A 27,760-nucleotide genomic window follows, 5' to 3' on the forward strand; every position below is an offset into this window, starting at 1 on the left:
AAATGGATGAGCTCTTGTTTAACTGACTAATTATTAGATCACTAAACACCATTTACAGGTAGCTAAGTGTTTTAAGGGGCAAAATACATTGAGGGGTGAGAACGGTAAAATTATCCCATCTTGATGTAGATCATCTATATAGAGGATCTTTTAAATCACAATAAGTTTATAACAATGGTTAAATGAGATAGCATATTGATATTGTGGAACATATAATATGCTCTATATAAGTCTGAGAGTGCAATTCTAAGTTCTAAGAGTGGATTCAACGAAGAATTAATAAGTAGGAATTGACTTGGTAAATTTGGTTCACTTATTGGAAGCTCAGCATATAGATCCATGGTCCCCATTCTAGTTGAGAACATTCTGCTTGTAAGACTCATTAATTGATTCGTGATTGATCAATTATAGTTCTAAAGTTAAACTATGTCTAATTTGTGAATTTTCACTAAGCAGGGGTGAAATTGTAAAGAAAAGAGATTCTAGGTTTGTTTATTTATTAATGGACTTTATATGTCTAGTTAATAATTAAATTAAATGGTAATATTATTTAATAATCTATTTTAGTTATTAAATAATTAGTTTTGACATTTAAATGGTTAGAATTGGAAAATTGGCGTTTTTGAGAAAATAGAAATAAAATTTGTTAAAACTGCAAAATTAAGTGGGGCCCATTATCACACCACGGCCGGCCACTATTTGTGGAAATTCAAATTGATATTTTCATTATTTTAATGCCAAATAATTCCTAACCTAAACCTAGTAGTTGCCTATAAATAGAAAGTGATGGCTCAGTCAAAACCACACATTCATTAGTTATCTGACAGAAATTTCTCTCTTCAGAAAAACTGAGTCTTCCCTATTTTCTATACTTGGCCGAAATCCCTCTTCTCTTTTCCTCTTCATAAATTTTGACCCTAGTGAAAGAGTGAGTGCCCACACACAGGAAGCAGTTACTCAATCATAGATTGGAAGACTGTGAAGGATCAAACTCAAAGAAGAAGGACATTCGGGCTCAGATCTTGATTAGACTCTGTGACAGAAAGGATACAAGGGTTAGAGATCTGAGTGGAAGGAGACATTAATTCCGTTGCATCAATGTAAGGTTTTCTTAACTTTATATTTGTTTATTTTATCGTTTTAGAAAGTTCATATTTAGGGTGTTAAACAACATACTTGTGAGTAGATCTAAGATCCTGGTAAAATAATATCCAACAGTTAGGGTGATAATGTTTGTGATAAAAGAGTAGTGTAGTGTAATGTAAATATATTAATATAGTAGTCTATTTGTTTGTGATAAAAGAATAGTGTAATGAGACATTAGTTATTTTTTTGCTACTGGTTAGAGTGTATAATGTTTGACATATTTTGATAATATGTGTTAATTTTTGCTATTACTATTAGGATGTAGTTATTTTTATTGGAGTAGTTGTCACTGTTATTGTGTAGTGATAATGTAGTTTATTTTTTATGTAAGAAATGAGTTATAATTTTTTTTTTTTATGCTTTTTTATTTTTAACAATATGAGTAAGTTTTTGTTTTGAATTGTTGGCAGTAAACTTGAGGCAAGAATCACTAAAGGAAGAAGATTATTAGATGTTATTTTGATCAAGTTTGTAATCACTATTTAATAAGTATTGTATTATAGACATTTTTATTTATAATTTTAAAACTTTGGATTATTGTGATGATATTTTAATACTTGAGAATGATGAGATTTAGATCTAAAAAATTTAATGTAAAAAATAAGAGTTGTAACCCAACCCGACCCATAATGTATTGGGTTGGGTTGGGTTGTGCATAAAATATAATATGAATGGGTTAGAATTTTCTAGGCCGATCTAATTAGGTTGGTCTGTTGAAATACCATCAACCCGGCCAACCCAACCCGTGCACAACCCTAGGAATAGGAATAGAAATGAGAATATGAATAGCAATAGAATGGAATAAATTTAAAATTCATAAAAAATTGCTAAAAAAAGTATTAATTTTTTTCTCATCATACATTGGAATGATCTTTCCTTCCATTTCAAAATGGAATAGTCATTCCACCAAAATAGTAGAAAGGTCATTCCATTAGAATGACATTTCAATACTTTAATATGCAACCAAACAAAAGAATAAAATGAAGATTGTTTCCTTTCCATTTCATTACCTCCAACCAAACGCCACCTTAATTCTGCACCTAAAGGGCAAAGGGTCTACTTGAAGAAATCAGATTATGTAGCAATAAGGGCCCTTTTATCATCTTTGGTAACTGCCCTTGTACTAATCCAACCCACTATAATATCAGTAGCAGCATCAACATTAATTTTCACAATATTCGTTGGAGGTGGATTCCAATCTTCCTTTGGTTCTTGCCTCCTCTTTCTTTCCTTTGTTTCTACTATCATCAAGAAGCCTAATGCACCAATCAGCTCTTGTAGCCGCACTTAGAATTACATTAGCATGATTCCAACAGAGCCAAGAGAAAATAGCAAGCAACACAAAGTCCACCGTTTAAAGAAGATCAACCATTTGTAGAAGAAAATATATTGAGTCCTGGATGTTGTAATTTTTTTAATCCATTTCCACAAACATGTCCTCTTCTTTTTGGCTCTTTCCACATCTTCCACAATTTTGATAGGTATTGACACTCCTGTAAAACAAAACACTATTAGTTGTGAGTCACTTGTGGGTCACTCTTCATAAAAAGTGTTTAATTTTTGGTGGTACTCTCAATTTCATAATGCTATTCCACCAAAACTCAGTTCTCATCATATCGAAATATTCAACCTTTATTTATTCCCTTGGCTACCTTGTATCCATTTTTCACATTATATTCACCATTATCATATTCTAAATTTATGGTGATTCAATCACCATTCAAGAACACCAAAACCAGATCAAATAAACTAGAAAGCAATAAACATAAACCAGAAGGAGAAAAGAAGAGAACACAACCGGATTACAAGGTTCAATCACAAGTGAATTAACACTTGGATCTAATCCTTGGGAGGAACTGCCTTGAGGCTTTGCCTTTATTATAATGAATGTAACTCAGTCAATCAACAACAATAGACAGCAAACACACTAGATGGAGTCTTGCTCCTACACCAGAAACTTAGGCACTTGAGAGACATGAATTGAATTATTCATGCTCTGTTACAACTCAAAGTGAATCCCTCAGCTCACAACTCGATCTCTCTCTCTCTCTCTCTCTCTCTCTCTCTCTCTCTGTCTCTTACTCAATTACAGAATAAAAGCCTTTATATGCATAGGCTGAGAGTACAAGCAAACTAACACAAAATAACTGAATTAACTGTCTAAGTTTACAACCGAAATAACTAACTAAACTAATACTTGCAACTGTATATGAACCCCACAAATTCCACCTGGTTTATATACATTTGCAAGTAAGGGAACTGAGCAAAAAAAAAATAACATAGGCAAAACCATTCCATCAATAAAGTTTTCCTTCATGGATGAAGGATCAACAGTCTTCAATGTTCAGCAACTTCAGGCATAGCCTAAATTTCTCACTAGTGACAGTCTTGGTGAACATATCAGCAGGGTTTTCATGTGTACATATCTTCTTTACTTTGACCAATTTGCTAGCAATAATGTCTCTAATGAAGTGAAGTTTGATGTCAATATGTTTTGACCTCTCATGGTACATAGGATTCTTCATGAGATGAATTGCACTTTGGTTGTCACAATGTATGAACAAATTGTCAGATTCAATTCCCAATTCAGATGTCAAACCCTTCAACCAAATAGCTTCTTTCACAGCCTCTGTTGCAGCCATATACTCGGCTTCAGTGGAGGACAAAGCAACAACCTTTTGTAGGTTTGCTTTCCAACTAACACAGCCCCCAAACACAGTGAAAACAAAACCTGACAGAGACCTCCTTGTATCCAAGTTCCCTGCATAGTCTGCATCTACAAAACCAGTAACATTATCACTATACTTGCTGTCATTTCCCAGCACCAAACTAGTTTTGAGTGTGCCCTTTAGATACCTCAGTATCCATTTTAATCCTTTCCAATGTTCTTCACCAGGATCACTAATAAACCTACTCACAACACTCATGCTATGAGCCAAATCAGGTCTAGTAACACCATAGCATACATAAGACAACCTACACCAGTAGCATAGGGTATGCTTTCCATGTATTTCCTCTCATTTTCAGTTTGAGGTGACTGTTCCTGTGACAATTTGAAGTGTTGAGCAAGGGGAGTTGTCACAGGTTTGGCATCTTTCATGCCAAGCTTGTCAATTACCTTCTTGAGGTAATGTTCTTGAGATAGACTTATGGTATGAGGCCTATTTCTCTTTATTTCAATGCCTAGAATCTTCTTGGCTGGCCCCAAGTCTTTCATTTCAAATTCAACACCAAGTTGAGATTTCAAGCTTTCAATTTGACTTCTTTCTTTCCCTACTATTAGTATATCATCAACATACAATAGTAGATAGATTCCATTGTGAAAATAGACACAAGTATCATATTTTCTTTTGGTAAAGCCAATTTTTAGCATAAACTCATCAAATCTAAGGTTCCATTGTCTTGGAGCCTGTTTCAAACCATAAAGAGATTTGTTTAAGAGGCATACCTGATCAGGTTTCTCATCATAGCCCTCAGGTATCTCCATGTAGATTTTCTCCTCTAGATTCCCATGCAAAAAAGTAGTTCTGACATCCATTTGATCCACCTCAAGATCAAATCTAGCAGCCATGGATAAGACAACTCTAATGGTGGTTTGTTTGACAACTGGAGAAAATATGTCATTGTAATCAACTCCTTCTTGTTGAGTAAATCCCTTAGCAACCAATCTTGCTTTAAACCTTGGTCCCTCACTACCTGGTACCCCATCTTTTTGTTTGAATAGCCATTTGCACTTAATTATCCTTTGATTTTCAAGTCTCTTCACCACTGTCCATGTCGTATTTTTCTTTAATGACAGTTTCTCCTCCTCTATAGCATGCAACCATGCTGTTCTATTCTTACCAGAGATGGCTTCATTGTAACTAGATGGCTCATCACTTTCCATATCTTCAACAACACTGAGTGCATATGTAGTGAACTCAGCATAACCAAATTTGTCAGGAGCTTTAGTTGTTCTACTTTCTCTATCTCGGGCAAGTTGATATGAGCTGAGACTAGGTTGAGTGATAGTCTCAATATTATCATTCTTGGTGGTTTCTGATGCTTCAATAGGACTAGATTGAGTAGTGTCCACCTCAATTTGATCACCAAGATTGCTGGTTTTTGGTGCAGTAGCAGTAACACCCATTTTCATTGCCATTTCCTCCTCATTGAACACCACATCTCTACTAATGATGCATTTCTTATGCCCTGGTTCTAGACACCATAATTTGTACCCCTTTACTCCATCAGGATAGCCTAGGAACATGCATTTTAGAGCCCTAGGTTGTAACTTGTCTTGTCTGTAGTGAGCATAAGCTGAGCAACCAAAAACCCTCAAGTGGTCAAGCTTTGGAACATGACCTGTCCATAGTTCTTGTGGAGTCTTGAATTTCAATGGAACTGATGGACACCTATTTATTAGGTAACAAGCTGTCTTAACAGCTTTACCCCAGAAAGGCCTATCCAAACCAGCACCTTTCAACATACACTTAACTCTCTTAATGAGAGTTCTATTCATTCTTTCAGCAAGACCATTTTGCTGACGTGAACCTCTAACAGTGAGATGTCTAGCTATCCCATGTTCTTTGCAAAATTTATCAAATTGATTAGAGCAATACTCCCAACCATTATCAGTTCTCAGTTTTCTAATTTTGCACTTGGTTTGATTCTCAATCAGCCTTTTCCAATTGACAAAGGCATTAAATGCCTCATCTTTGCTTTTCAATAGGAATACCCAAACTTTCCTAGAGAAATCATCTATGATGCTAATAAAATAGCTAGCTCCACCAAGAGTTTTGACTCTAGAAGGCCCCCACGAATTCGACTGAATGTAGGCTAATTTCTCCTTAGTAGTGTGTTGACTAGTGGCAAATTTTACCCTGCAACTTTTCCCATAAACACACTCCTCACAGAAACCAAGTTTCCCATTTAAATCACCTTGAAACAACCCCTGTTTGTCAAGTTCATTGAGCCCTCTCTCACTAACATGTCCTAGCCTCAAGTGCCATAGTTGAACATCATTATTTGCATTGTTTATTGTTGGTGTTCAAGACCCTATTACAGCAGAACCAACCATGTAATAAAGACCATTCTTGAGTCTTCCTCTAACTACCACAAGTGACCCTTTTGAGATGTTAAGAGTGCCCTTGTCGATTTTGACAGTATAACCTTGATTGTCAAACATGCCTATGGATAACAAGTTCCTTTTAAGATCAGGAACATATCTCACTTTCTGAACTGACCTGATAATGGCATCATGCATTTTCATATTAACAGTGCCAACCCCAATGATTTTACAAGCTTTGTTGTTGCCTAAAAGGACAATACCTGCTGCATTTTCCTCAAAATCAGTGAACAAGTTCTTGTTTGGGGTCATAAGGAAGGAACAACCCGAATCAAGAATCCATTCTATACCAGAATCTTCACTAGATGCAACAAGAACATCAGCTGAATCGTATCCACTTGATGCAACATCAGCTTCACCTCTTTCCTTGCTCTTGTCCCTTTTGAGCTTGTTCTTTAATAGGTAACAATCATCCCTAAAGTGACCTTCTTTCTTGCAATAATAGCATTTCTTTCCCACTGCATTTCTGTTCTTGGAATTGGACTTGTGTCCATTCTTTGATTTCTTGAAATCTCTTCTTTCTGGTCTTCCTCGAGCAAATAGTCCTTCCCCACCAGTTTCAGTTCTGTCATCAACCTTCTTTTGTATTTCTTTTGAGTTAAGGGCAGCTTTAACCTCTGACATGGTAAGAGTATCCTTACCATAAAGTATAGTGTCCACAAAATGTTCATAATTCTTAGGCAGGGAGCTGAGTAGAAGAATGGCTTGATCTTCCTCATCAATCTTGACTCCAATGTTGTTCAAATCCAAGATCAATTTGTTGAAGTCATCAAGATGCCTTCTTAGTTCTTTAGTTTCCTCCATCTTCATGGTGTAAAGCCTTTTCTTCAAGTACACTTTGTTGGCTAAAGACTTTTTCATATAGATTGTACCTAGTTTATTCCATAAACAAAGAGCGGATTCTTCTTCTGCAACTTCTCGAAGCACCTCATCACCCAAATCGAGCAAGATTGCACTGTGTGCCTTCATCTCGATTTCTTAAGAGACTTTCTTTACATCTTCTACATCTTTGGAAGCAGGTTCAAGAATAGCATTGACAATGCCCTGTTGCACAAGGAGTGCCTTCATTTTGATGAGCCATAGACCAAAATCATTCACCCCAGTGAATTTGTCAATTTCGAATCTTGCAGTCGCCATTGTTGTTCTTCAAGCTTGATCTTCACAGTTCTTGAATCCTCAAATGCAACCTGTGCTCTGATACCATTTGTGGTGATTCAATCACCATTCAAGAACACCAAAACCAGATCAAATAAACCAGAAAGCAATAAACATAAACCAGAGCAGAAAAGAAGAGAACACAACCGAATTACAAGGTTCAATCACAAGTGAATTAACACTTGGATCTAATCCTTGGGAGGAACTGCCTTGAGGCTTTGCCTTTATTATAATGAATGTAACTCAGTCAATCAACAACAATAGACAGCAAACACACTAGATGGAGTCTTGCTCCTACACCAGAAACTTAGGCACTTGAGAGACATGAATTGAATTACCCATGCTCTTTTACAACTCAAAGTGAATCCCTCAGCTCACAACTCGATCTCTCTCTCTCTGTCTCTTACTCAATTACAGAACAAAAGCCTTTATATGCATAGGCTGAGAGTACAAGCAAACTGACACAAAATAACTGAATTAATTGTCTAAGTTTACAACCGAAATAACTAACTAAACTAATACTTGCAACTGTATATGAACCCCACAAAATTGTTGTTATCCACAGGTAGTAAAAGAAGAATCAGCTTGGCATCCTCAGCATTCAAAACTCCCTTTGTAAATTCCTCATCCCCCCTTCTCTTTCTTTAGATCAATCACATACAAATCCTAAGAAATATTGAGCATATCAAAGAAATTAAAAATTGCAAGAATCTTGTAAGATTCTCAAATTATTTCCATTCTCGACTAGCCATCGATATCCTTTTGAAATGAGCTCTTTCCCTACATAATACTTCTCCAAACAAAATCAGCCTGTGAGACTTGTTGATTTAATTATATTGATATATTGAAAATCGTTTATATATAAATTCATTCTTTGGTTACTTGAATGTTCTTTCCAAGTTGAAAATTATGAAAGAGTTTGCTCTGTACATAAATAGATAAATAGATGGTGTAGGATCAGAATTAGATCCTCTTAGTATGATTTTTGGTGAACATTGTTGAAATATAGATTATTGTCTAACTGTGACTGAATAGATTTAGATTTAATTAAGGGAATTTTTTTTATAAATATGGAATTTCTTAAAACCATTTTGAAAAATATGGACATTTATAAAAAAAACTTAAAATCTGGAAAAAAAAAATAAAAAACTTAAAAAATGGAAAAAATAGAATACCCATAAAAGGATATTTCCATTTATAAAATTCCCACCCTAAATATCAAAATTCACCAATTCTTGTAACTCTGAAATTCTGTTACGATTCATTTTGCACTCTGTTACGATTTCTTCCCTTCTCCTGCGATTTCTCTCTGAAATTCTTGGTGCTTTTGTCTCTGTGCAACTCATATGGTTGATCTTAGGTTTCTTAATATATGAAGGTCAATGGAATTCTCATGTTCAGCATAGCAGCTCAAGGGAATTCTCAAGTTTCTTGCGATTCTCATCTGACTTCTTTCCTTCTCCTCTAGTGTGATTATCATTCTTCATCTTATTGTTCATGATCCTACAGCCGCCGATGACGAAAATCAATAAAATCTGAAGTCAAAATAGACAAAGGTAACAAACTATTGAATTTGATTACATTCTTGATGTAGTTAACATATTATTTAGGAAAAATGATAAGGAATTTTCATTTTAGGTTTTTATTTTGGTTCTCATAGTAATGTGTTGTGCTGTGATTGTAATTTTTAACAAAAGAACTCTCATATCTTGAAAAAAGTCACCTGCTAGTTCAATCTTAGGGTTTTTTATTGCCTCTGAATGTAACCTGGAACTTTAAATTTGAATATGGTTGTGTTTGTTGTGTTGTGGCTGCAATTAATAGCAGAAAAATACCATGCCTTGAAAAAAGTCACATGCTAGTTCAATCTTAGGGTTTTTTATTGCCTCTGAATGTAACCTGGAACTTTAAATTTGAATATGGTTGTGTTTGTTGTGTTGTGGCTGCAATTAATAGCAGAAAAATACCATGCCTTGAAAAAAGTCACCTGCTAGTTCAATCTTAGGGTTTTTTATTGCCTCTGAATGTAACCTGGAACTTTAAATTTGAATATGGTTGTGTTTGTTGTGTTGTGGCTGCAATTAATAGCAGAAAAATACCATGCCTTGAAAAAAGTCACATGCTAGTTCAATCTTAGGATTTTTTATTGCCTCTGAATGTAACCTGGAACTTTAAATTTGAATATGGTTGTGTTTGTTGTGTTGTGGCTGCAATTAATAGCAGAAAAATACCATGCCTTGAAAAAAGTCACCTGCTAGTTCAATCTTAGGGTTTTTTATAGCCTCTAAATGTAACCTGGAACTTTAAATTTAAATATGGTTGTGTTTGTTGTGGTGTGGCTGCAATTTATAGCAAAAAAATACCATGTCTTGAAAAAAGTCACCTGCTAGTTCAATCTTAGGGTTTTTTATTGCCTCTGAATGTAACCTGGAACTTTAAATTTGAATATGGTTGTGTTTGTTGTGTTGCGGGTGCAATTTATAGCAAAAAAATACCATGCCTTGAAAAAAGTCACCTGCTAGTTCAATCTTAGGGTTTTTTATTGCCTCTGAATGTAACCTGGAACTTTAAATTTGAATATGGTTGTGTTTGTTGTGTTGTGGCTGCAATTAATAGCAGAAAAATACCATGCCTTGAAAAAAGTCACATGCTAGTTCAATCTTAGGGTTTTTTATTGCCTCTGAATGTAACCTGGAACTTTAAATTTGAATATGGTTGTGTTTGTTGTGTTGTGGCTGCAATTAATAGCAGAAAAATACCATGCCTTGAAAAAAGTCACCTGCTAGTTCAATCTTAGGATTTTTTATAGCCTCTAAATGTAACCTGGAACTTTAAATTTAAATGTGGTTGTGTTTGTTGTGGTGTGGCTGCAATTTATCGCAAAAAAATACCATGTCTTGAAAAAAGTCACCTGCTAGTTCAATCTTAGGGTTTTTTATTGCCTTTGAATGTAACCTGGAACTTTAAATTTGAATATGGTTGTGTTTGTTGTGTTGTGGGTGCAATTTATAGCAAAAAAATACCATGCCTTGAAAAAAGTCACCTGCTAGTTCAATCTTAGGATTTTTTATTGCCTCTGAATGTAACCTGGAACTTTAAATTTGAATATGGTTGTGTTTGTTGTGTTGTGGATGCAATTTATAGCAAAAAAATACCATGCCTTGAAAAAAGTCACCTGCTAGTTCAATCTTAGGGTTTTTTATTGCCTCTGAATGTAACCTGGAACTTTAAATTTGAATATGGTTGTGTTTATTATGTTGTGGGTGCAATTTATAGCAAAAAAATACCATGCCTTGAAAAAAGTCACCTGCTAGTTCAATCTTAGGATTTTTTATTGCCTCTGAATGTAACCTGGAACTTTAAATTTGAAAATGCATCGAAAATGTTGTTCAAACAGTATACCCTAATGTCTTCCATGGAGCATGCATTTTTCATCTACTTAACAACATTAAGGCCAATCTTCATATCCATGGAGATGATTTGACTATAAACTTTGTTAAAGCAGCAAAAGCATATACATTGGTTGGGTTTGAGTACTATATGGCTGCTCTTGACAAAATAGATGCCCGTATAAGGCCTTACTTAGAAAAAGTAGGTTACCATACATGGGCGAGATCTCACTCACCAAAAAGGAGATATACCATGATGACATCAAATATAGCGGAGTCTATTAATGCAGCAAATAAAGCGGCAAGGAATTTGCCAATAACCTTAATGTTGGAATGCATAAGAAGCGTTGTACAAAAATGGGTTTGGACTAATGGAAATGAGGCGAATGGAACTTTTACAGCGATATCATCAGAAGCTGAAGCTGTATTGAGAGAGAACTATCTAAAATCTACTAAATTTGAGGTATGTTGTTTGCTTTTAATTGATTAATACTATATTTTGAAAACTAAAATAAAGTAACCTGATATATTAATATACTGAACAAATTTGTACCAGGTGACATTATTTGTAATACCTTTTTTTTATTGTTATTTTACATATGTTTGACAGGTGAGACAATGCAACACTATTTTTTCAGAAGTGATTGAAGAAAGAGGAACTTATATAGTCAATATTCAAGAGAAAACATGCACATGTAGAAGGTTTCAAGAAGATGAAGTACCATGTTCACATGCACTTGCTGTCATTGCAAAAAAAAAGGCTAAATTGCTATGAGTTTTGTTCTGCTTACTACAAAACTGAAACAATGAAAGCAACTTATGCAGAAACAGTTTATCCTTTGCCACATGAGGATGAATGGAGTCTACCAGAAGAATTGGACATACTTGTCCTACCTCCAAAAGGAAAAATTCCTCCCGGTAGACCAAGGAGGAGAAGGATAAGAGCACGGGGAGAGCCAAGAGTGGTTATGAAGTGTGGACGATGTGGCAAATCAGGTCATAATAGAAAAACGTGCAGAAACCCACCTATGGAGAAGCCACACAACCCAAGAGAATGATTCATTTACTTTTACTTAAGGATGTTGCTCGTTATATTCATTCATAAAAAAGGAACAAGTTACTATGGACACCATACTACATAAGGTTGTAATGATTTGTTACATTCTTTACCTTGGGAAAACATTAGTTCTTTTGCTTAAATGAATATTGATCAAACTTTGAATACTTTTTTTTTTAAAACAAAATAATAAAAAAAATGAAGAAGAAAAAAGTAACCTAGTGTGTTTGTCATGCTTTACAAAGTAACCTAACTACATAAGAAAGTAACCTAATATCAGTATTTTGAAATTCAATTAAGAAAATTAATTAACCTGGTACCATTAAAATTTTAATTTATACAGATTTGTTTTTGTTTCAAGTATAATTTTAATTTTTTTACTTATAAAATTTGATGTCTTGATTTAATAAAAAAAAAGTAATTTAGTATGTCTATTATGATTTATAAAGTAACCTGGTACATAATACAGCTCATCATTACTAAATCCAATTTTTATTACTGAAACAAGAATTAGAAGACACCTATTCATTGAAAAAGATTAGGAAAAAAAATAACCAGGTGTGTTTGTCACACTTTACAAAGTAACCTAACAATATAAGAAAGTAACCATGTGTGTTTGAAACAAAGTATGAAATCTCAAAGAGCCTGCCTGAGACATTAAGAATAAGAACTCAATTTATGTTCACACAAAAAATATAAAACTACTACATCTTTTTCTTCTCGGGTTTTTCAGGTGCCTCTTGAACAACCTTCCTTTTCTTCTTCTCAAGTTTTCTAGGTGCCTCTTCAACATCCTTCTTTTTCTTCTTCTCAGTCTTTTCAGGTGCCTCTGCATCAGTCTTCTTCTTTTCCTTCTCGGGCTTTTCAGGTTCCTCTACATCAGTCTTCTTCTTCGTTTTCTCAGGCTTTTCAGGTTCCTCTACATCAGTCTTGTACCCATCCTCTTGCTTCTTTTTAGCATGATGGTAAAGACAAACAACAAGGTCATCACGATAATTGGCAATGTTGAGTTTAGGAGATATGCCATTTATGGTGTCATGAATTATGTGATCAGCAAAAGCAATCACAAATGCACCACAGTCACTGCAAATAAGTAGCTAAGATGAATTAATATTAAATTTCAATATAAAAGATCATTGAAAATAAATCATGAATAAACTGATATTAAATAAAAGAGCATGGAAAATAAGTAGCTTGGTACTTTAAGAGAATAATTAGAAAAAACCTTGTTCCATTTAGATGTTTCACCAATGCACTTTCTTTTCACACCACGAGTAGAAGAAGGGGATTGCGTATTTTTAGATGTTTTCTTCGGAGATTCAAAATCAGATGAAGACATTCTCTAAATATGATTAATGACCTGAAAAATAAAGAAGACACAATAAAGAGCTTAGTTTAAGGGGAAAATGATTGCTTAGCAAAGGTCTGGAATCAATATTTGCACCTTTACCATAAAGATATATACTGAGCTTGCTGAATGACACATGAATTCCTCAACTTGTTTTTAGGAAAAAAAGAAATATAGCATAAAAAGAATGCAAAAACCAATCAATATGAAACTACTATAGAGAAAATTATTAGTTATATCCTACCGTCTTTATAAGCTCTTCTGGGCGCCCTGTGGCACAATCAATAACAGTGTGAATGCCAACCAACGTTACAGGAATTGTCTCTGGTTTGCTAAGATCTGCCTGCTCCAAAAATACTTCGCAGTGAGTAATTTAACTTCAGGTTACCAAAAATGCTACACAAATTTATCATGTGTATAGGAGCTCAAAGAATAGATAAGCACACCATATTGTAGATAGATACATACCCTTTCATCAGCAATAACAAAAATTTTCCCAACTTCATCAGCAGCTACAGAATAAACATCTGAAAGAAACCCAAAGGATTCGGATCTAGCAGACAAGAATCCTCTTGCAAAGGTGGGATCTCGGGTCAATTGTAGTGTTACCCAACCCTGAAATAGAAACATTCAGATTAAAAGGTATAATCAAATGCTAATTGCATGACTTGGAAAATCACAACCTTACATGTTGGTTACCCAACAAAGGGAAGGTTACATAATAAAAATGTTTTCGCGATTAAATGATTGATAAGTGTGCTCTACAAGCTATAAACTAAATCCTGTACACCTATATTGAAAGTTAAACTCAGAGAAGCTTTAAATTTATCATGGTTATGAAATGTTAGGTACAATATACAATTTAAATGCAAAGACATGAAAGTGATGGCTTGGGTCAACTTTGAGTAGAGAAGAAGGGATATTCAATGAAGAAGCATATTATTTTTCTTGGGGTCTTTTAAAACATTTTATCAAACACTTGCAGAGCATTGAGTAATAGTTGAACAGTTCCATGAAAAGTAGAAGCAAGAAAACTAACCAGAGGAGAGGGCAGAGGTGGCTGTCCGAAGAAAAGGGGTCAGAGGACGTAGAGGGACGACGGGACCTCACGATGTTTTATAGGCTCCTCTTTTCGCTTCGACGGCGTAAATCGATGCCTCCTCTTCAGGTAAGATGGAACAATGGTGAAGAGAAATGGTGGAGGAGAAGACAAAGAGGTAAGAGAGAAATCAATGGTGAAGATGGAACAATGGTGAAGAGAAGACAGAGAGGTGAAGAGAAACAATGGTGATGGAGAAGACAAAGAGGTAAGAGAGAAAATGATTTTCTGGAAAATATAAAAAAAAAAGTTTAAAATATGGAAAAGAAAACCCACATAATAATTTAAAATAGAAAAATACCATAATTTACCTAAAATTAAAATTTATCCATATTTATCTAAACATTTAATAAAAATCCATACTACAGGTAATTTCCACTTTAATTAATTTCAAACAAGTAAAACAGGGAAAAGGCGATAAAACTTAGCAGACAATAACGAAAAAGAATAAGAAAACACGCAGAAGGGAAGAATCTCACTTTCTCATTCACTCTTTTGACGTAACAAAATTTTTAGAATACATTTTACCTAATAAATCAAAAATGAGAGGTAAACAAAAAATACTTTGAACTAGTGAACATGAGGAAAAACCATTAATAGGAAAGGACTGGTTTGCAATCAAGTTGATGCGTTCTTTCGAGCAAACCGCTGTAAAGAAACCGGTAGTACAGCTTCTTCACTTGGTCTCTGCTTCTTTCTAGCTATCTGTTCTTCCTCTTTCATTTGTTCATCCAAGAAAGGCCTCTTGGCTTTGGAGATTACCTCGAGTTTCTTCTTCACTCTTTTACTTGGCTTATTCTTTCCTTTTGTTTTGTACTTGAACTCGGTGTCTTTGGCAGCTTCAATAGCAGCCTCCATCTCAGCCTCTTTCTCCTGTTTCGTTAGATTTTTTTTCTTTGGAGGCCTCACTGAACCAATGTTTGTGGGATCCAACATGATTGTTTCAGGAGGGAGCTTGTCAAGAAGAGAGCGAACTTCCTTCTCTCTTCGCTGTTTGGATGTTTCGAATGGATTAGCAACCCAAGAATCAAAGTTGGGTTCCCCGGAACCTGGAACGAGAATGCTAGACCAGCCCATCGAGTGCCCTACGCCCAAAACATCTTCATACGGTCTAAACAACACTTTTCCTATTTGGTATCCTTTTACTATAGAATGGTTCATGTATCTGCTGTAGTCTTGAGTTCCAGACAAATCTCTAAGAACTTGTACATGAGATCCGGTTCCACGAGCAAGCAAACCTTTCTGACTGAAATCCAAGGTCTTTGCATGGCCCTGTATATCTTGGAGCTCTTTATCAAGTTTCCTCAAGTCCCAAATTTTAATTTTCTTCTCTTTTCCTGCTGTGGCCATGATTTGCCCATTGGGGTGGAACGCCAGAGCTGAGACAGGCCCACGGTGACACAAAATCTTAAGAAGAGGAGCAGAACTTGTAGGCTTCCACATGCTAACAGTACCACCCGAATGACCCAAAGCAACAACGGCATTGAAAGGATTCACCTGCATCACATCAGTTCGGCCTAACCCAGTCCTGTAATTACCTACCATCTCACCCATGGTTACATCCTGATAATGAAGTTGTCCGAATTTGTTTATTGATGCCAAGAGGAAGTGGTTCTTCAAAAATTGAAGCCTTAAAACTGAGCCATGATCCTACAGCATATAAAATATAATGATTATTAGGTTGAAAAATAATAGTTAAAGAGAATGAACACCAGATTGAGCACCCTTGAGTTGTTGAACAGAACTTACCTTCAAGCAATGAAGCTCTGTTCCATCCCGGTTATAAATGTAGGTATACCTGTCAATAATTTAACATCAATAACTAAATTATCCAAATGATCCCACACAATGCTTAAAGTATACTTTCATCGTTCTAATGAAACCTAGTAACCAAAACCAAATTACTCAGTAAAGATAAATGACGGCCCAAGAGCACTCAAGTGAAATCACTCGATATGCAGCTTTTAGCAAAATGTGGCACTGTTTCCAGTTCATAAATATAAAATTGGGAATAACAGTTCAGTTCAAAGAAAACTGGATCCAATTTTAATATTCTTCAAAATAGTATCTATAACATTAATGACTAGATCATGTAACAGACGGTATTTGTCAATCAACAAGTGGTGAGTACAAAGATAACAAACACTAATATGAAGCTCTTACTTTTTCTGGGCTGCTGCAAAGAACAATTCATTGTGCAGGAAGACCACATCGCGTACTGTTTCCCTAACCTGAAAAAACAATTGGCAATTAAGTGCTATCAAACCTAAATTTACAAAACACAAGCACCCTAGTGAATGAAAGGAGATACAAGGGCAGGGTTTTTCAAATAGTGGAAGGCACTTTAATACTAAGTAAACAGCCAGACATAAAAAGGACAAAGGGTCCCTAATCCTTTCACCGTTGAGGGACAAAAATATAACGAATATATTAGTTATCCCACATTCATAAGACGAAAAACATAAAAAACTACTCAACGACATCTTGACTTTTGAAGGATATACCTGCAATTCCTTAGTTAGATTCATATTCTTCATGTCAACAATGGCCAGGTGGCCCTTCCTTCCACCAACAGCCATATGACGACCACTTGAGGTAAAATCCAGTGTGTATGGACCAAGATCTGAAGATAAGATCGCAAATCCAATTCTTGAGTAACTCGTGTTTTTCAATTTTCTTCAAGCATAAAAAAATTTTACTAAGGCGGAATGAAGAAGGACAACAGTAAAATATCAACAGAATAGCAAATTCTTAGTAACTAATGCCCAAAGATTTGGCCAAAACAAAATACTAGCCCCACAGAAAAACTTTTATGTTCTTTAAAAAAAAACTAAAAGCTAACGAACATTATGTCAGAGATCCAACTTAATGCTCACAGACTTGGATGAAACAATATACAAGGCCCTTAGGAAAAACCTTCTTAAAAAACACTAGTGGGGTGTTTGGTTTAAGAGTTTTACTCAGTGGGTTTTAGTTGGGAGGAGTTAAAACTAAGGCATCTCAAACTCAAGTGTTTAAAGCGCTTGAGATTACCCCAAAAATAAACTTAAGATAAGGACCCACACAAACATAAGCCCTCTACTAAAACTATACCAAACATAGGTTTGTTTTTACATTCCCACACGCCCGAGAACCCAACCCCCCATAAAGCTAACGAACATTAAGTTGAAGATCCAATTGCAATTACCAACCTATCTTTATTTTAATTATCAAGCAAGAGAAAATTTCTGATTAAATTTATGTTCCCCTTTCCATCAAAATGTATCTGCCAAGTCTTAAAAAACTCCTTCTTCGATAATTAAATAAACAATAAATTTGGACTATTTACTGTTTGTTGGTTTTATAAGTTCTTCCAAGAATTATTTCAAAACAGAAAGAGATCTTCATAAATTATTTTCAAAGAACACAAACATTGATGTCTCAAGAAATGTTCATTGATCAAGAAAAAACCTGTGGATTAAACTGTTGGAAAGCAATAATAACAGAACAGTTGTTCTTGTTGTTACCTGGCAAAATAATATCAAACTGTTTACGTGAACTTAAAATATCAACTTCTTTAGCAATATCTTCCTGTTTGATCCTCCATGTCTTCTCTATCCCTTCAACCTCTAGGAAGCCTCCCACACTTGGCATAAGCCACTGTTAATAGAAATAGAAAACAAATGAGGTAAACATAAAGGAGATGATCATAGACACTAGTTTTAAAATATTTTTCCCTTTTCGATGTCCAAGTATTGTACCAAACTGACTAATTACAAAAGTAAAAGCTTCACCTTCTCAGTCTTGGCAGCAACATCTGCAGACTTGCCATACAACTCTTCTCTGTTTGCAAGTTGCCCCTTCAACTTTTTATCGTTCAATGCCTGCAACAACGGAAATTGATTAAGCAAATAAACAACCAAGCACTAACATCATACAGAATGACAAATAAGTAGCCATACCTTCAAGTTAGCACCTTCTCCTCTAAGATACTTCTTCTTTTTTATGTCTAGCTCATCAAATATCTGTTGCAATTCAAAGAGTATTTCAGATATTAGTATTTCATTTAGGTAAAAAGATATATAAATAAAGAGTCTTGAGATGGATTTAATAATAAAAAATAATAACTTAAGTACAGAAGCTTTAAAAAAACACAGCTAAACACCAATGTGGATGAGGAAAAGGACAATTTATTCAAGGTTCGAATGAAAATTGTGGCTTAACTACCAAATTCAACAATTTTATGTATAAGTTTGAGTATGACAAACAATTTCTGGGCATCTGTGAATAAAATTTTGGGAAAAACACAAAAGCTACAATCACTAGATCGACATCCCACAAAAAAAAAAATCAGCATAGTTATTTAATATGACAAAAGTGATATGCTAAAAAATTAAATAATTGACTTGCAGTCTACAAACAATTTCATTTACTTACAAAAACACAACACAATTAATTTTCTAACTTTGCACATAATATTCAATTAGCCGACATTTTGTATAAATTAACAGTTGAACGCACCTGATCAGTAAGAGGTACAATCTTCTCAAGTGTTCCATTTTCTTCTTCCACACCCATCTTGCTTGCCAGAAAACTTCTCTACTCTAATACTGCAGAAGACCCAGAACCTTAATAGTTAACAAATCTCAGATACTGCAGAATACCCAGAACCTTAATAGTTACAAAGTAACAAAACGAAGGCTGTAATGGTGGCAATGCTTATAACAATAGAAAGCTACGAACTTTACTATAAATTATTACTTTACTAGTGTGAAGTTAATGCTCAGTGATTATAATCTGTTGCGAGCCATATTAGCTTATGCTAATTTCAAATACATTGTTATATGTTTAGTGTTTACCGTGTGGTGAAGCTGCCGTCCGGGGTCGCTGGGCAATCGACTGAAGTAGTGTGAGTTGTGAGGAAGGGAAGAAGGTTGAGAGAGGCGGAAAAATTCAGAAAGAAAGGGTTTCACTTTCATTCGTTAGGGTATTTAGTATTCATCTGTGGTAAGCTGTATACTACAATATTTGGCATCCAATTAAAATTAATATTTGCATCAAAAAATTAAAATCAATATTTAATTTATTTTTTATTTTATTTTTTTAGGGGTATTAGGAAAACTACTCTCTTTTTAATTTGATGACATCTCTAACTTTTTAAATTATATTTAAAAATAATTATAATTATGTGTTTATTTAGTTTTTATTAATGATAATTAAAATGAGACATTTTTTTTTTTATTTTCTTAAAACTAATAATTTATTTATTTATTTTTACTGATAATTAAAATGTGTGATTTTATTTCCGGACAATAAAAAAATTTAATTAAATTATATATTTTTTTATTAAAATTTAGTTTTTTAATAGATAATATGTACCACAATAAATCACTCTTTTAATTTCTTTTATAATAAATATTGGCTATTTACTTTATAAAAAATAGAAAAATATTTTTTTTTATAAATTTGTACCAATTTTTTTTTATTATTTTTCTTTTTTGTTTTTTATTTTTTGCTTCGTATCATTTTTTTCTAAAATTTTTTAACATTCCCTTAAATTGTTCTCAAATTTCTCTCTAATCAAATATGTATATACGTTAAATCAATTAATTTTTTGTTTTGCCTATTCATGAAAAAGAAAAATTTACTTAAAAAAATAAAACAAAAGTAAATCGATCTAACATATACTATTGACTAGGTATAATCGTATTTAGTTTATTTTTTATTTTTGTTGTTTCTTTATATACATATGGGTGCACTCTTAATGGGTATTAGGTATTACCCATAAATGGGTAAAATTAGAAAATTTTAAATTTTTATGCTCAATTTTTCTATCTAATTAAAAAAAAAAAATCTCTCATTTTTACATCATATGGACTGAGATTGTTCCATCGCTGAGAAAAAAAAAAATTAACAAAAAAAAAAATGAAAAAAAAATGAGTTTGACTTAAATATATTTATATGAACATATATTTGATATAGTGTAAAAAAAATATTTTTTATATTTTTTTAATTAAGTAGTTAAATTCAGCATAGAAGTTCAAATTTTTCTTTCATTATTTGTCATTAGATCAAAATTTGATGGTTTAATATTTTTAAAATTAATATGTATAGTTAAATTTGTTTAGTAACCATTCATGAGTAATACACATTCTGAAGTATTCTATATATATAAATAACAAACATGAAATAAAAAATAATTTAAAGAATGATACAATATGAAAAAAAAAATGATGCAAAATTTGTTGAAAAAAAGAAAGAGTTAGTGTTTTTTATTTTTTTTATAACATAAAATAGTACAAATTAAAAGAAAAATACATAATAGTGCATATTAATTAGTAAAAAAAATATGAAAAATTAATAAAATAATCCCAAAAAATAAACAACTAAATGAGATAACACATTTCAATTATTAATGTAAAGTAAAAAGGTATAATTGTAACTATACTTAAATATACTTTAAAAAGTTACACATGTTACTTAATTGTAAAGAAAGTGTAAAAGAGAGTGCAATGTAGAGTTTTCTTAGAATTCCCTTCCTTTTTTTTAAAAAAAATAATAATAAGAACAATAATTTTATATAGCAATATATTATAGGAGCTTCTCTAGTGCACGTCTAAAATAAGTGTACTAAGGGCAGAGGTACGGACCGTATGGTATGACATATAGAGGTCATAGCCCTTAGATATATTCTATGTAGTTAAATTTATATATGTTATTTGGTTTTTTTTTTATGAGTTATGTAATTTAGTTTTTTTTTTTTTAAAAAAAAACAACAAGACCTATAACAAAGAAAAAGCAAACAACACCCCGGTTATAAGGTCTAAGGAGGAGATGGAGCACAATTGTTCCAAAGACACTCTTTATCAGTTCCTAATGCAGCCTGGGCCAAATTATGTGTTAACTTGTTCCTTTCCCTTGGGATAAAATGAACCGAGGTATTAGGAAAGTGGGATAAAGAGTCTATGATCTTCCACACCAAATCCATCAAGGTCAATCGATCATTAGCTTTCTTGCTTATTTTTATGCGAGGACTTGACAATCGGTAACTACCTGTTGGGCTTTATGCCCTAAATAAAACTCATTTCAATATAATCAGATTTACTAATTAATAAAGATCAGAAATCATTTTATGTTGCATGGTTCACATGATTTATTTCATGATTATAAATTCTATTAAGTTTAGAACATATGTATTTGTTCATGATTATAGTGTTGCCAGCACAGTGGAATATAATCATGATTATATATGTTCAAAAGTTTAATTCCCTGATTTGTCAGTTCATTGGATTTAGATTGGCATGATATTCAGCGATAGGTATACTTACACCTTGGATAAGTGTTATGTCCTTTCTAGGGCAATGGCAAAGTTTACCAGTATCGGATGTATGGAGTATACATTGGAAGGGACCGATATTGAACTTTGATTAGATATGATAAATTTACCGTTATATCTATTCAATTCAATATCACCTAGTTGATCCTAGATCAAATGATCTTAATCCTGACATGATTAGGTTCAATCTCAAGAGTGTTATTCATGTTCTTTGATTTGTTAGTTAAGCCTACTTTTTGGTCAGGGTGATACGTACATTTTGGGAACATGATAGTGCAATTGAGTGGGAGTGCTAATCATAGATATGGAATCTATAGCTTCTATAGGTATTTAGAAGTGAAACGATGATTTTCTTTGAGCTTGCTAAATAGAGATAAATGATAGAGCGCTCATTTTAGTGACTATATTAGTTCACTATAATATCATTTATAGGTGGCCAAGTGTTTTAAGGATAAAATACATTGAAAGGGTGTAACGGTAATTTTATCCCTATGCAATGTAGATCATCTACAGAGGATCATTGATTATTGGGATTATTGTTGGGTTTTATGCCCTAAATAAAAGTCCATTTCAATGTAATCTTTATCCTTTAAATATCAATAAAGAAACAGAAGTATTTGTCACTTATTTGTGTGTCATTTGGTTAATTTTATCATTTACTTGTTTATTTGATTTATAAATTCATCCAAACCATTATCACATTTATGTTCTTGTTTATTGTGTCATCAGCACAGTGGAAAGTAATCAAGATTATGTGATTAAATTTATATTCCTAGATTTATCAGTACACAGGGTTTAACTAATATGACAATCTACAACATAGTTTACTTGCACCTTGGATAAGTGATATGTTCTTTCCAGAGCATTGGTTAAAGTAAAGCTTGGGTTGGGTGCATGGAGTATGCATTGGAAGGGACTGATATTGAACTTTGAATCAGATATGATAATTTACCGTAATATTTATTCAATTCAATATCACCTTGTTGATCCTAGATCAAATGATCTTAATCCTGATATGGTTAGCTTCAATCTCAGGAGTATTACACACGTTCTTTCATTTGTTAGTTAAGCCTACTTTTGGGTCAAGGTGATATGTACATTTTGGGAACATGGTAGTACAATTGAGTGGGAGCGCTAAACATAGATATGAAATATATAGCTTCTATCTAGCAAATAGAAGTGAAATGATGATTTCCTTCAAGCTTGGCTAAATAAAGATAAATGGTTGAGTACTCATTTCAGTTCGCTGATATATCATTTATACGGGGCTAAGTGTTTTAAGGATAAAATACATTGAAGGGTGTAACGGTAATTTAATTCCTACACAATGTAAATCATTTATAGAGGATCATTGATTATTGGGATTATAACGATGGATAATTGATAGCGTATCTATATGGTGAAACATATAGAGCGTTCTATATAGCTGAGAGTGGAATTCCAAGTTCTATGCGTGGATGCAATAAGGAATTAATAAGTCAGTAAATTTACTTGGTAAGTTCTTGGCCTGCTTATTGAAAGTTCGGATATATAGGCCCATGGTCCCCATACTAGTTGAGACAATACTGCCTGTAAGACTCAGTTAATTGATTTTGATTAATCAATTATAATTCTAAAATTAGACTATGTCTAGTTTATGAATTTTCACTAAGCAAGGGTAAAATTGTGAAGAAAGAGTTTCTAGGGCTTATTTATTAATTAAGAAACTTTGGTTAGCCTAATTAATAAATATATTAAATGACAATATTATTTAATAATTAGTTTTTAGTTATTAAATAATTGAAATTGGCATTTAAATGGTTAAATTAAAAAATTGGCGTTTTTGAGAAAATGAGATGTAGAAATGATAAAACAGCAAAATTGCAAAAGTGGGGCCCATTATCCTATACCTTGGCCGGCCACTTATGTAGGTATTTATCATTAATTTTTTCATTATTTTAATGCCAAATAAATCTAACTAGGTGGTTGACTATAAATAAGTAGTGATGGCTTCAGGAAAAAGATGATGCATCTTATTCCTTCAGAGAAAAACTCAGTGCCTTCTTCCTAAACCTAGCTGCCACCTTCTCTCCTCTTTCTTCACTTCTGAAAACTGAACCCTTGCGTGATAGAGTGAGTGCCCACACACATCAAGTGGTACCTCAATCATAGTGTGGAAGATTGCGAAGAATCCAGATTCAAGAGAAGGACATTCGGGCTCAGATCTTGATGATACTCTGCGACAGAAATGATACAAGGGTTAGAGATCTGAGTGGAAGGAGACATTATATTCCGCTTCAACCACAATAAAGTTTCTCATACTTTATATGTGTTTATTTAATATCATTTTAGAAGTTCATATTTAGGATGTTAAACAACATACTAGTTAGTAAATTTAAGATCTTGGTAAAATATTTCCAACAATTATAACAATGGATAATTAATAGTGTATCTATATCGTGGAACATATAGATCGTTCTATATGACTGAGAGTGCAATTCCAAGTTCTATGAGTGGATGCAACGAGGAATTAATAAGTTAGTGGGTTTATTTGGTAAATTCTAGATGAGCTTATTGGAAGCTCGGTTATATAGGCCCATGGTCCCCATACTAGTTGAGATCATACTGCTTGTAAGACTTAGTTAATTAATTTTAGTTAATCAATTATAATTCTAAAATTAGACTATGTCTAGTTTATGAATTCTCACTAAGCAAGGGCTTAAATGTGAAGAAAAGAGATTCTAGGTCTTATTTATAAATTGAAAGACTTTATTAAGTCTAATTAATAAATATATTAAATGACAATATTATTTAACAATTAATTTTTAGTTATTAAATAATTGGAATTGGCATTTAAGTGGTTAAATTGGAAAATTGGCGATTTTTTGAAAATGAGATGGAAAAATGACAAAATGGTAAAATTACAAAGTGGGGCCCATAATCCAACCCATGGCCGACCACTATGCATGGTTTTACCATTTATTTTTTCTATTATTTTAATGCTAATTAAATCTAACCTAAACCTAGTGGTTACCTATAAATAGATAGTGATGGCTCACACTTAACAGATTGATGAAATTTCACTTTCAGAAAACTTTCCTGAGCTTTCTTTCTATTAGGCCGAAACCACTTCCTCTCTTTTCTTCTTCATAATTTCAAACCTTGAGTGATAGAGTGAGTGCCCACACACATCAAGTGGTATCTCAATCATAGTGTGTAAGACTGTGAAGAATCCAATCAATAAGAAGGAGAATCGGGCTTGTTATCCCAAAATTGGCACTCTGACGTGGCATCACGAGAATGGTGACACGTGACATCTACTTAGAGCATCTGGTCGGATTAATATGCCGAGCAGGATGCCTCGCTGGCATGTCCATAATGGAATACTCAACGAGCCGTGCAAAATGAGCAACACTTAGCGAATTCAACCAAGCGCATCGTGAGTCACCAGCTCAATCCCTATAACTCAGGGATCAACTTGCGTGGATGTGGCATACACACGATCCCACTATCAGTGTATTCAGCCTCAATCCCGCGATCCTAGCATTCAGCATTGATCACACGATCTTTCTGTTTATGCGCATTGTAACGAGAGAGGAAACTCTTCTTCCTCAAGTTTCCTGCCCTATAAATAGTGAGGAATGTTCACTGGGCAAAGGACGGAGAAATTGTACACCAAAACGCTATAAGCTAAGGCTATCTAAGAATTATATATTCAGAGATATTATTGTAAGAGCTATAAGAAAAGGAATCTTCTTCCTTATTCTTAAGTCAATACAACTAACGAGGATTAGGCTATTACCGAACTGCTCGGGGTTGAACCTCTATAAAATTTCTGTGTCTTCTTATTGCTTTACTACATATTCTTATTACGACATATCGTTTATCACTTATCAAAAAGACTCATTGTCGTTGGCTAAAAGTGAAGTCAACATTTTGGTGCTTTCATTGAGAGAAGAATCACAAATCGCTCTTTCGACACGATGGTGCAAACTCGTAGAGGCCTGTCCGACCCAGCAAACTCACAGACGCTGGATCCGACGTTGCAAGACCCAGGGAGTTCGAGGGTTCCACCCGCTGTCAATCCTGGATAGACGGGAAGCGTGGTGAATGATGGGAGAACTCCTGTTACTGAAACTGTGCCTCGTGTGTAGGAGACCGGAAACAACGGTTCCGCACACAGCCAGGACATTCCTAACTTGACTGTCTCACCAGGCATCAACGCCCAGACGACCATCGGAGACGCAACGCTTGGACTCATGCAGGGTCACAACAATACCCTGCATCACGATCAGGAAGAATTACGTGTCGCAGTAAACTTCGCGTTTGACGAACAGAGGCATATGTTCGCCGAGTGGAGGGATAAAGAGATGGAGGCATTAAGGGCTCACCATGCAGAAATCGAAGATCGTAGTCGGCAAGCCACTGTGCTGATACAAAGAGCCTATCAGACTGTAGGCCAGTAGGCGCCGAGCGTCATTCCCCTGGGAGAAACCGAGCATGACCCAACGGTGAATGCTTCCCAGACAACCAACGGTCAGCCGTCCAATCCCCAGTTACGAGTTCCACTCGTGGGCCAAGAGGTAGGCGGACAGACCTTGTCCAGGAATTCATCAGGAGGAGTCATGCTCGATGGATCCACGCAAAATAATGGAGCCATTCCACCTGCCAACCAAGCGAACCAATCGCTAAGGCAGCCAGGTTCTTCTATGTTCGATAGGTTGGGAACAACCCATGATATAAGGGACGACCTAAACAGAAGAAGGGGAACAGACGAGCAGAATACTACAACGAATGTGCAGTCCGGAGCCCATACTCAAATCCCCGCTCAGAAAGACGCTGACGTGGCCCAACCCGACCAGAATGCCAATCAAGTCAGCCCAGCCGTACAGGCTCAGCTTGACGAACTGAAGAATATGTTTCATGGCGTGGCCGGGCAGCGTAACAACGATCTTGAGTTAGACCGTGCACGCGGAACTCCCTTCTCACCAGAAATCAACCTCCTGCCACTACCTCACAAGTTCAAGATGCCAACGTGGAAGATGTACACTGGGAGAGAAGATCCTCTCTCTCATCTCAAGTATTTCGAGATGCAAATGGATTTACAAGGGGTACGAGGAGACGTATGTTGCAGAATCTTCCCCGCAACTCTGTCAGAGGCCGCACAACAATGGTATTTCAAGTTGGCTCCAGGAAAGTTTAGTTCACGGAAAACCTTCTCTTCGGAATTCCATGCATAATTCTCTTCCTCATGTCAACTCGCATTGCATCTGGGAGATTCGGTTGAAGTAAAACAGCGACCAGGCGAGCCACGCCGGACATAGATCTGCAGATTCATGACGGAAGCGACCAAGGTGTCACGGTTAACCGAGGATGGAAAGTTATCCGCGATACTGGGGGGTATTGAAGTCCTTGGCGAACTATGGAAGGACATAAGGAAAAATAGACCAGTCGACACAATGAGTGATTTCCTCGACCGGGCCGAAGGTTTTATCAAGCTCGAAGAAGCCATTCAGCGAGCAGAAGGTGAGAAAAAGCCGAACAAAACGAAGGCTCCTTCTACTGGAACGTCCGCCCAGCCTCCCCAATATTCCAGCAATTCAAGTGGCAAGCGTTCAGGTAGCAACCACAAGCAAGGAAACGGGAAGAAGGGAAAGTTTGCCGAAAAACCCGGGCAGACTCCCCGTGATCGCGCCAAACACACTGCATTCACTATCTTAACTGAAGATATAGAAAGTGTGTACATAGCGACTCAATCGCTAATTCCGTACAAGAAGCCCGAGCCCATGAAGAAAGATACCAGAAAAAGGGACAATGACAAAATTTTGTCGGTTCCATGGAGACTACGGCCACGACACCAACGAATGCTACAACTTGAAGCGGGAAATAGAACTTCTGATCAAGAAAAACAACCCGCACTTACAGAAGTATGTCAAGGCCAACCAAGGTCAGAATAACCAGGATCTGATGCCTCTGCCAATAGATGGACACTTGCAAGTCATCATTGGAGGCCTGCACATCGCTGGAGACACGGGCAAAGCTCGGGAACGATATGCCCGCACAGCTCAATACGAGCAAGAAGAAGTCATCCTGGCCGTGGAAGAAAGGAAGCCTAAAGTTCCACGAGTAGGAGAGCCAACCATAACATTCAACGACGAAGGTTCT

The 27,760-nt window shown here is 34.9% G+C and overlaps 1 protein-coding gene and 1 long non-coding RNA gene across 3 annotated transcripts; both read right to left on the reverse strand.

Annotated features, from left to right (window-relative positions):
• Positions 1 to 12,470: 12,470 nt before the first annotated feature.
• Positions 12,471 to 13,743, reverse strand: LOC115725143 (uncharacterized). Its single transcript, XR_009688454.1, has 4 exons — positions 13,671 to 13,743; positions 13,447 to 13,545; positions 13,080 to 13,214; positions 12,471 to 12,937 (listed from the first exon to the last, which is right to left on the reverse strand). It is a non-coding gene; the product is annotated as an uncharacterized LOC115725143 (long non-coding RNA).
• Positions 13,744 to 14,763: 1,020 nt separating this feature from the next.
• Positions 14,764 to 19,300, reverse strand: LOC115725142 (probable U3 small nucleolar RNA-associated protein 7). Of its 2 annotated transcripts, XM_030654571.2 has the most exons (9): positions 19,140 to 19,300; positions 18,802 to 18,890; positions 18,243 to 18,305; positions 18,075 to 18,164; positions 17,808 to 17,940; positions 16,806 to 16,924; positions 16,465 to 16,532; positions 16,051 to 16,099; positions 14,764 to 15,951 (listed from the first exon to the last, which is right to left on the reverse strand). In XM_030654571.2, exons 2-9 carry the CDS (start codon positions 18,856 to 18,858, stop codon positions 14,920 to 14,922), a joined length of 1,611 nt encoding a protein of 536 aa, XP_030510431.1. In that variant the 5' UTR covers positions 18,859 to 18,890; positions 19,140 to 19,300; the 3' UTR covers positions 14,764 to 14,919. The 2 variants fall into 2 exon arrangements, with proteins under 2 accessions (XP_030510431.1, XP_060973335.1); XM_061117352.1 differs by lacking the exon at positions 19,140 to 19,300 and having other exon boundaries at positions 18,802 to 18,908.
• Positions 19,301 to 27,760: the final 8,460 nt, after the last annotated feature.

Source organism: Cannabis sativa, chromosome 6 (assembly GCF_029168945.1).
Source record: "Cannabis sativa cultivar Pink pepper isolate KNU-18-1 chromosome 6, ASM2916894v1, whole genome shotgun sequence".
NCBI classification, from domain to species: Eukaryota; Viridiplantae; Streptophyta; class Magnoliopsida; order Rosales; family Cannabaceae; genus Cannabis; species Cannabis sativa.

Excerpts from the sequence above, each read along its gene's own strand:
- LOC115725142 (XM_030654571.2), bottom strand. The coding sequence starts at position 18,858 with ATGGGTGTGGAAGAAGAAAATGGAACACTTGAGAAGATTGTACCTCTT. Across the intron at positions 18,306-18,801 it reads TTGTACCTCTTACTGATCAG|ATATTTGATGAGCTAGACAT; the intron begins GTGCGTTCAACT and ends GAATTGCAACAG. Across the intron at positions 16,533-16,805 it reads ATCTAACTAAGGAATTGCAG|GTTAGGGAAACAGTACGCGA; the intron begins GTATATCCTTCA and ends TTGTTTTTTCAG.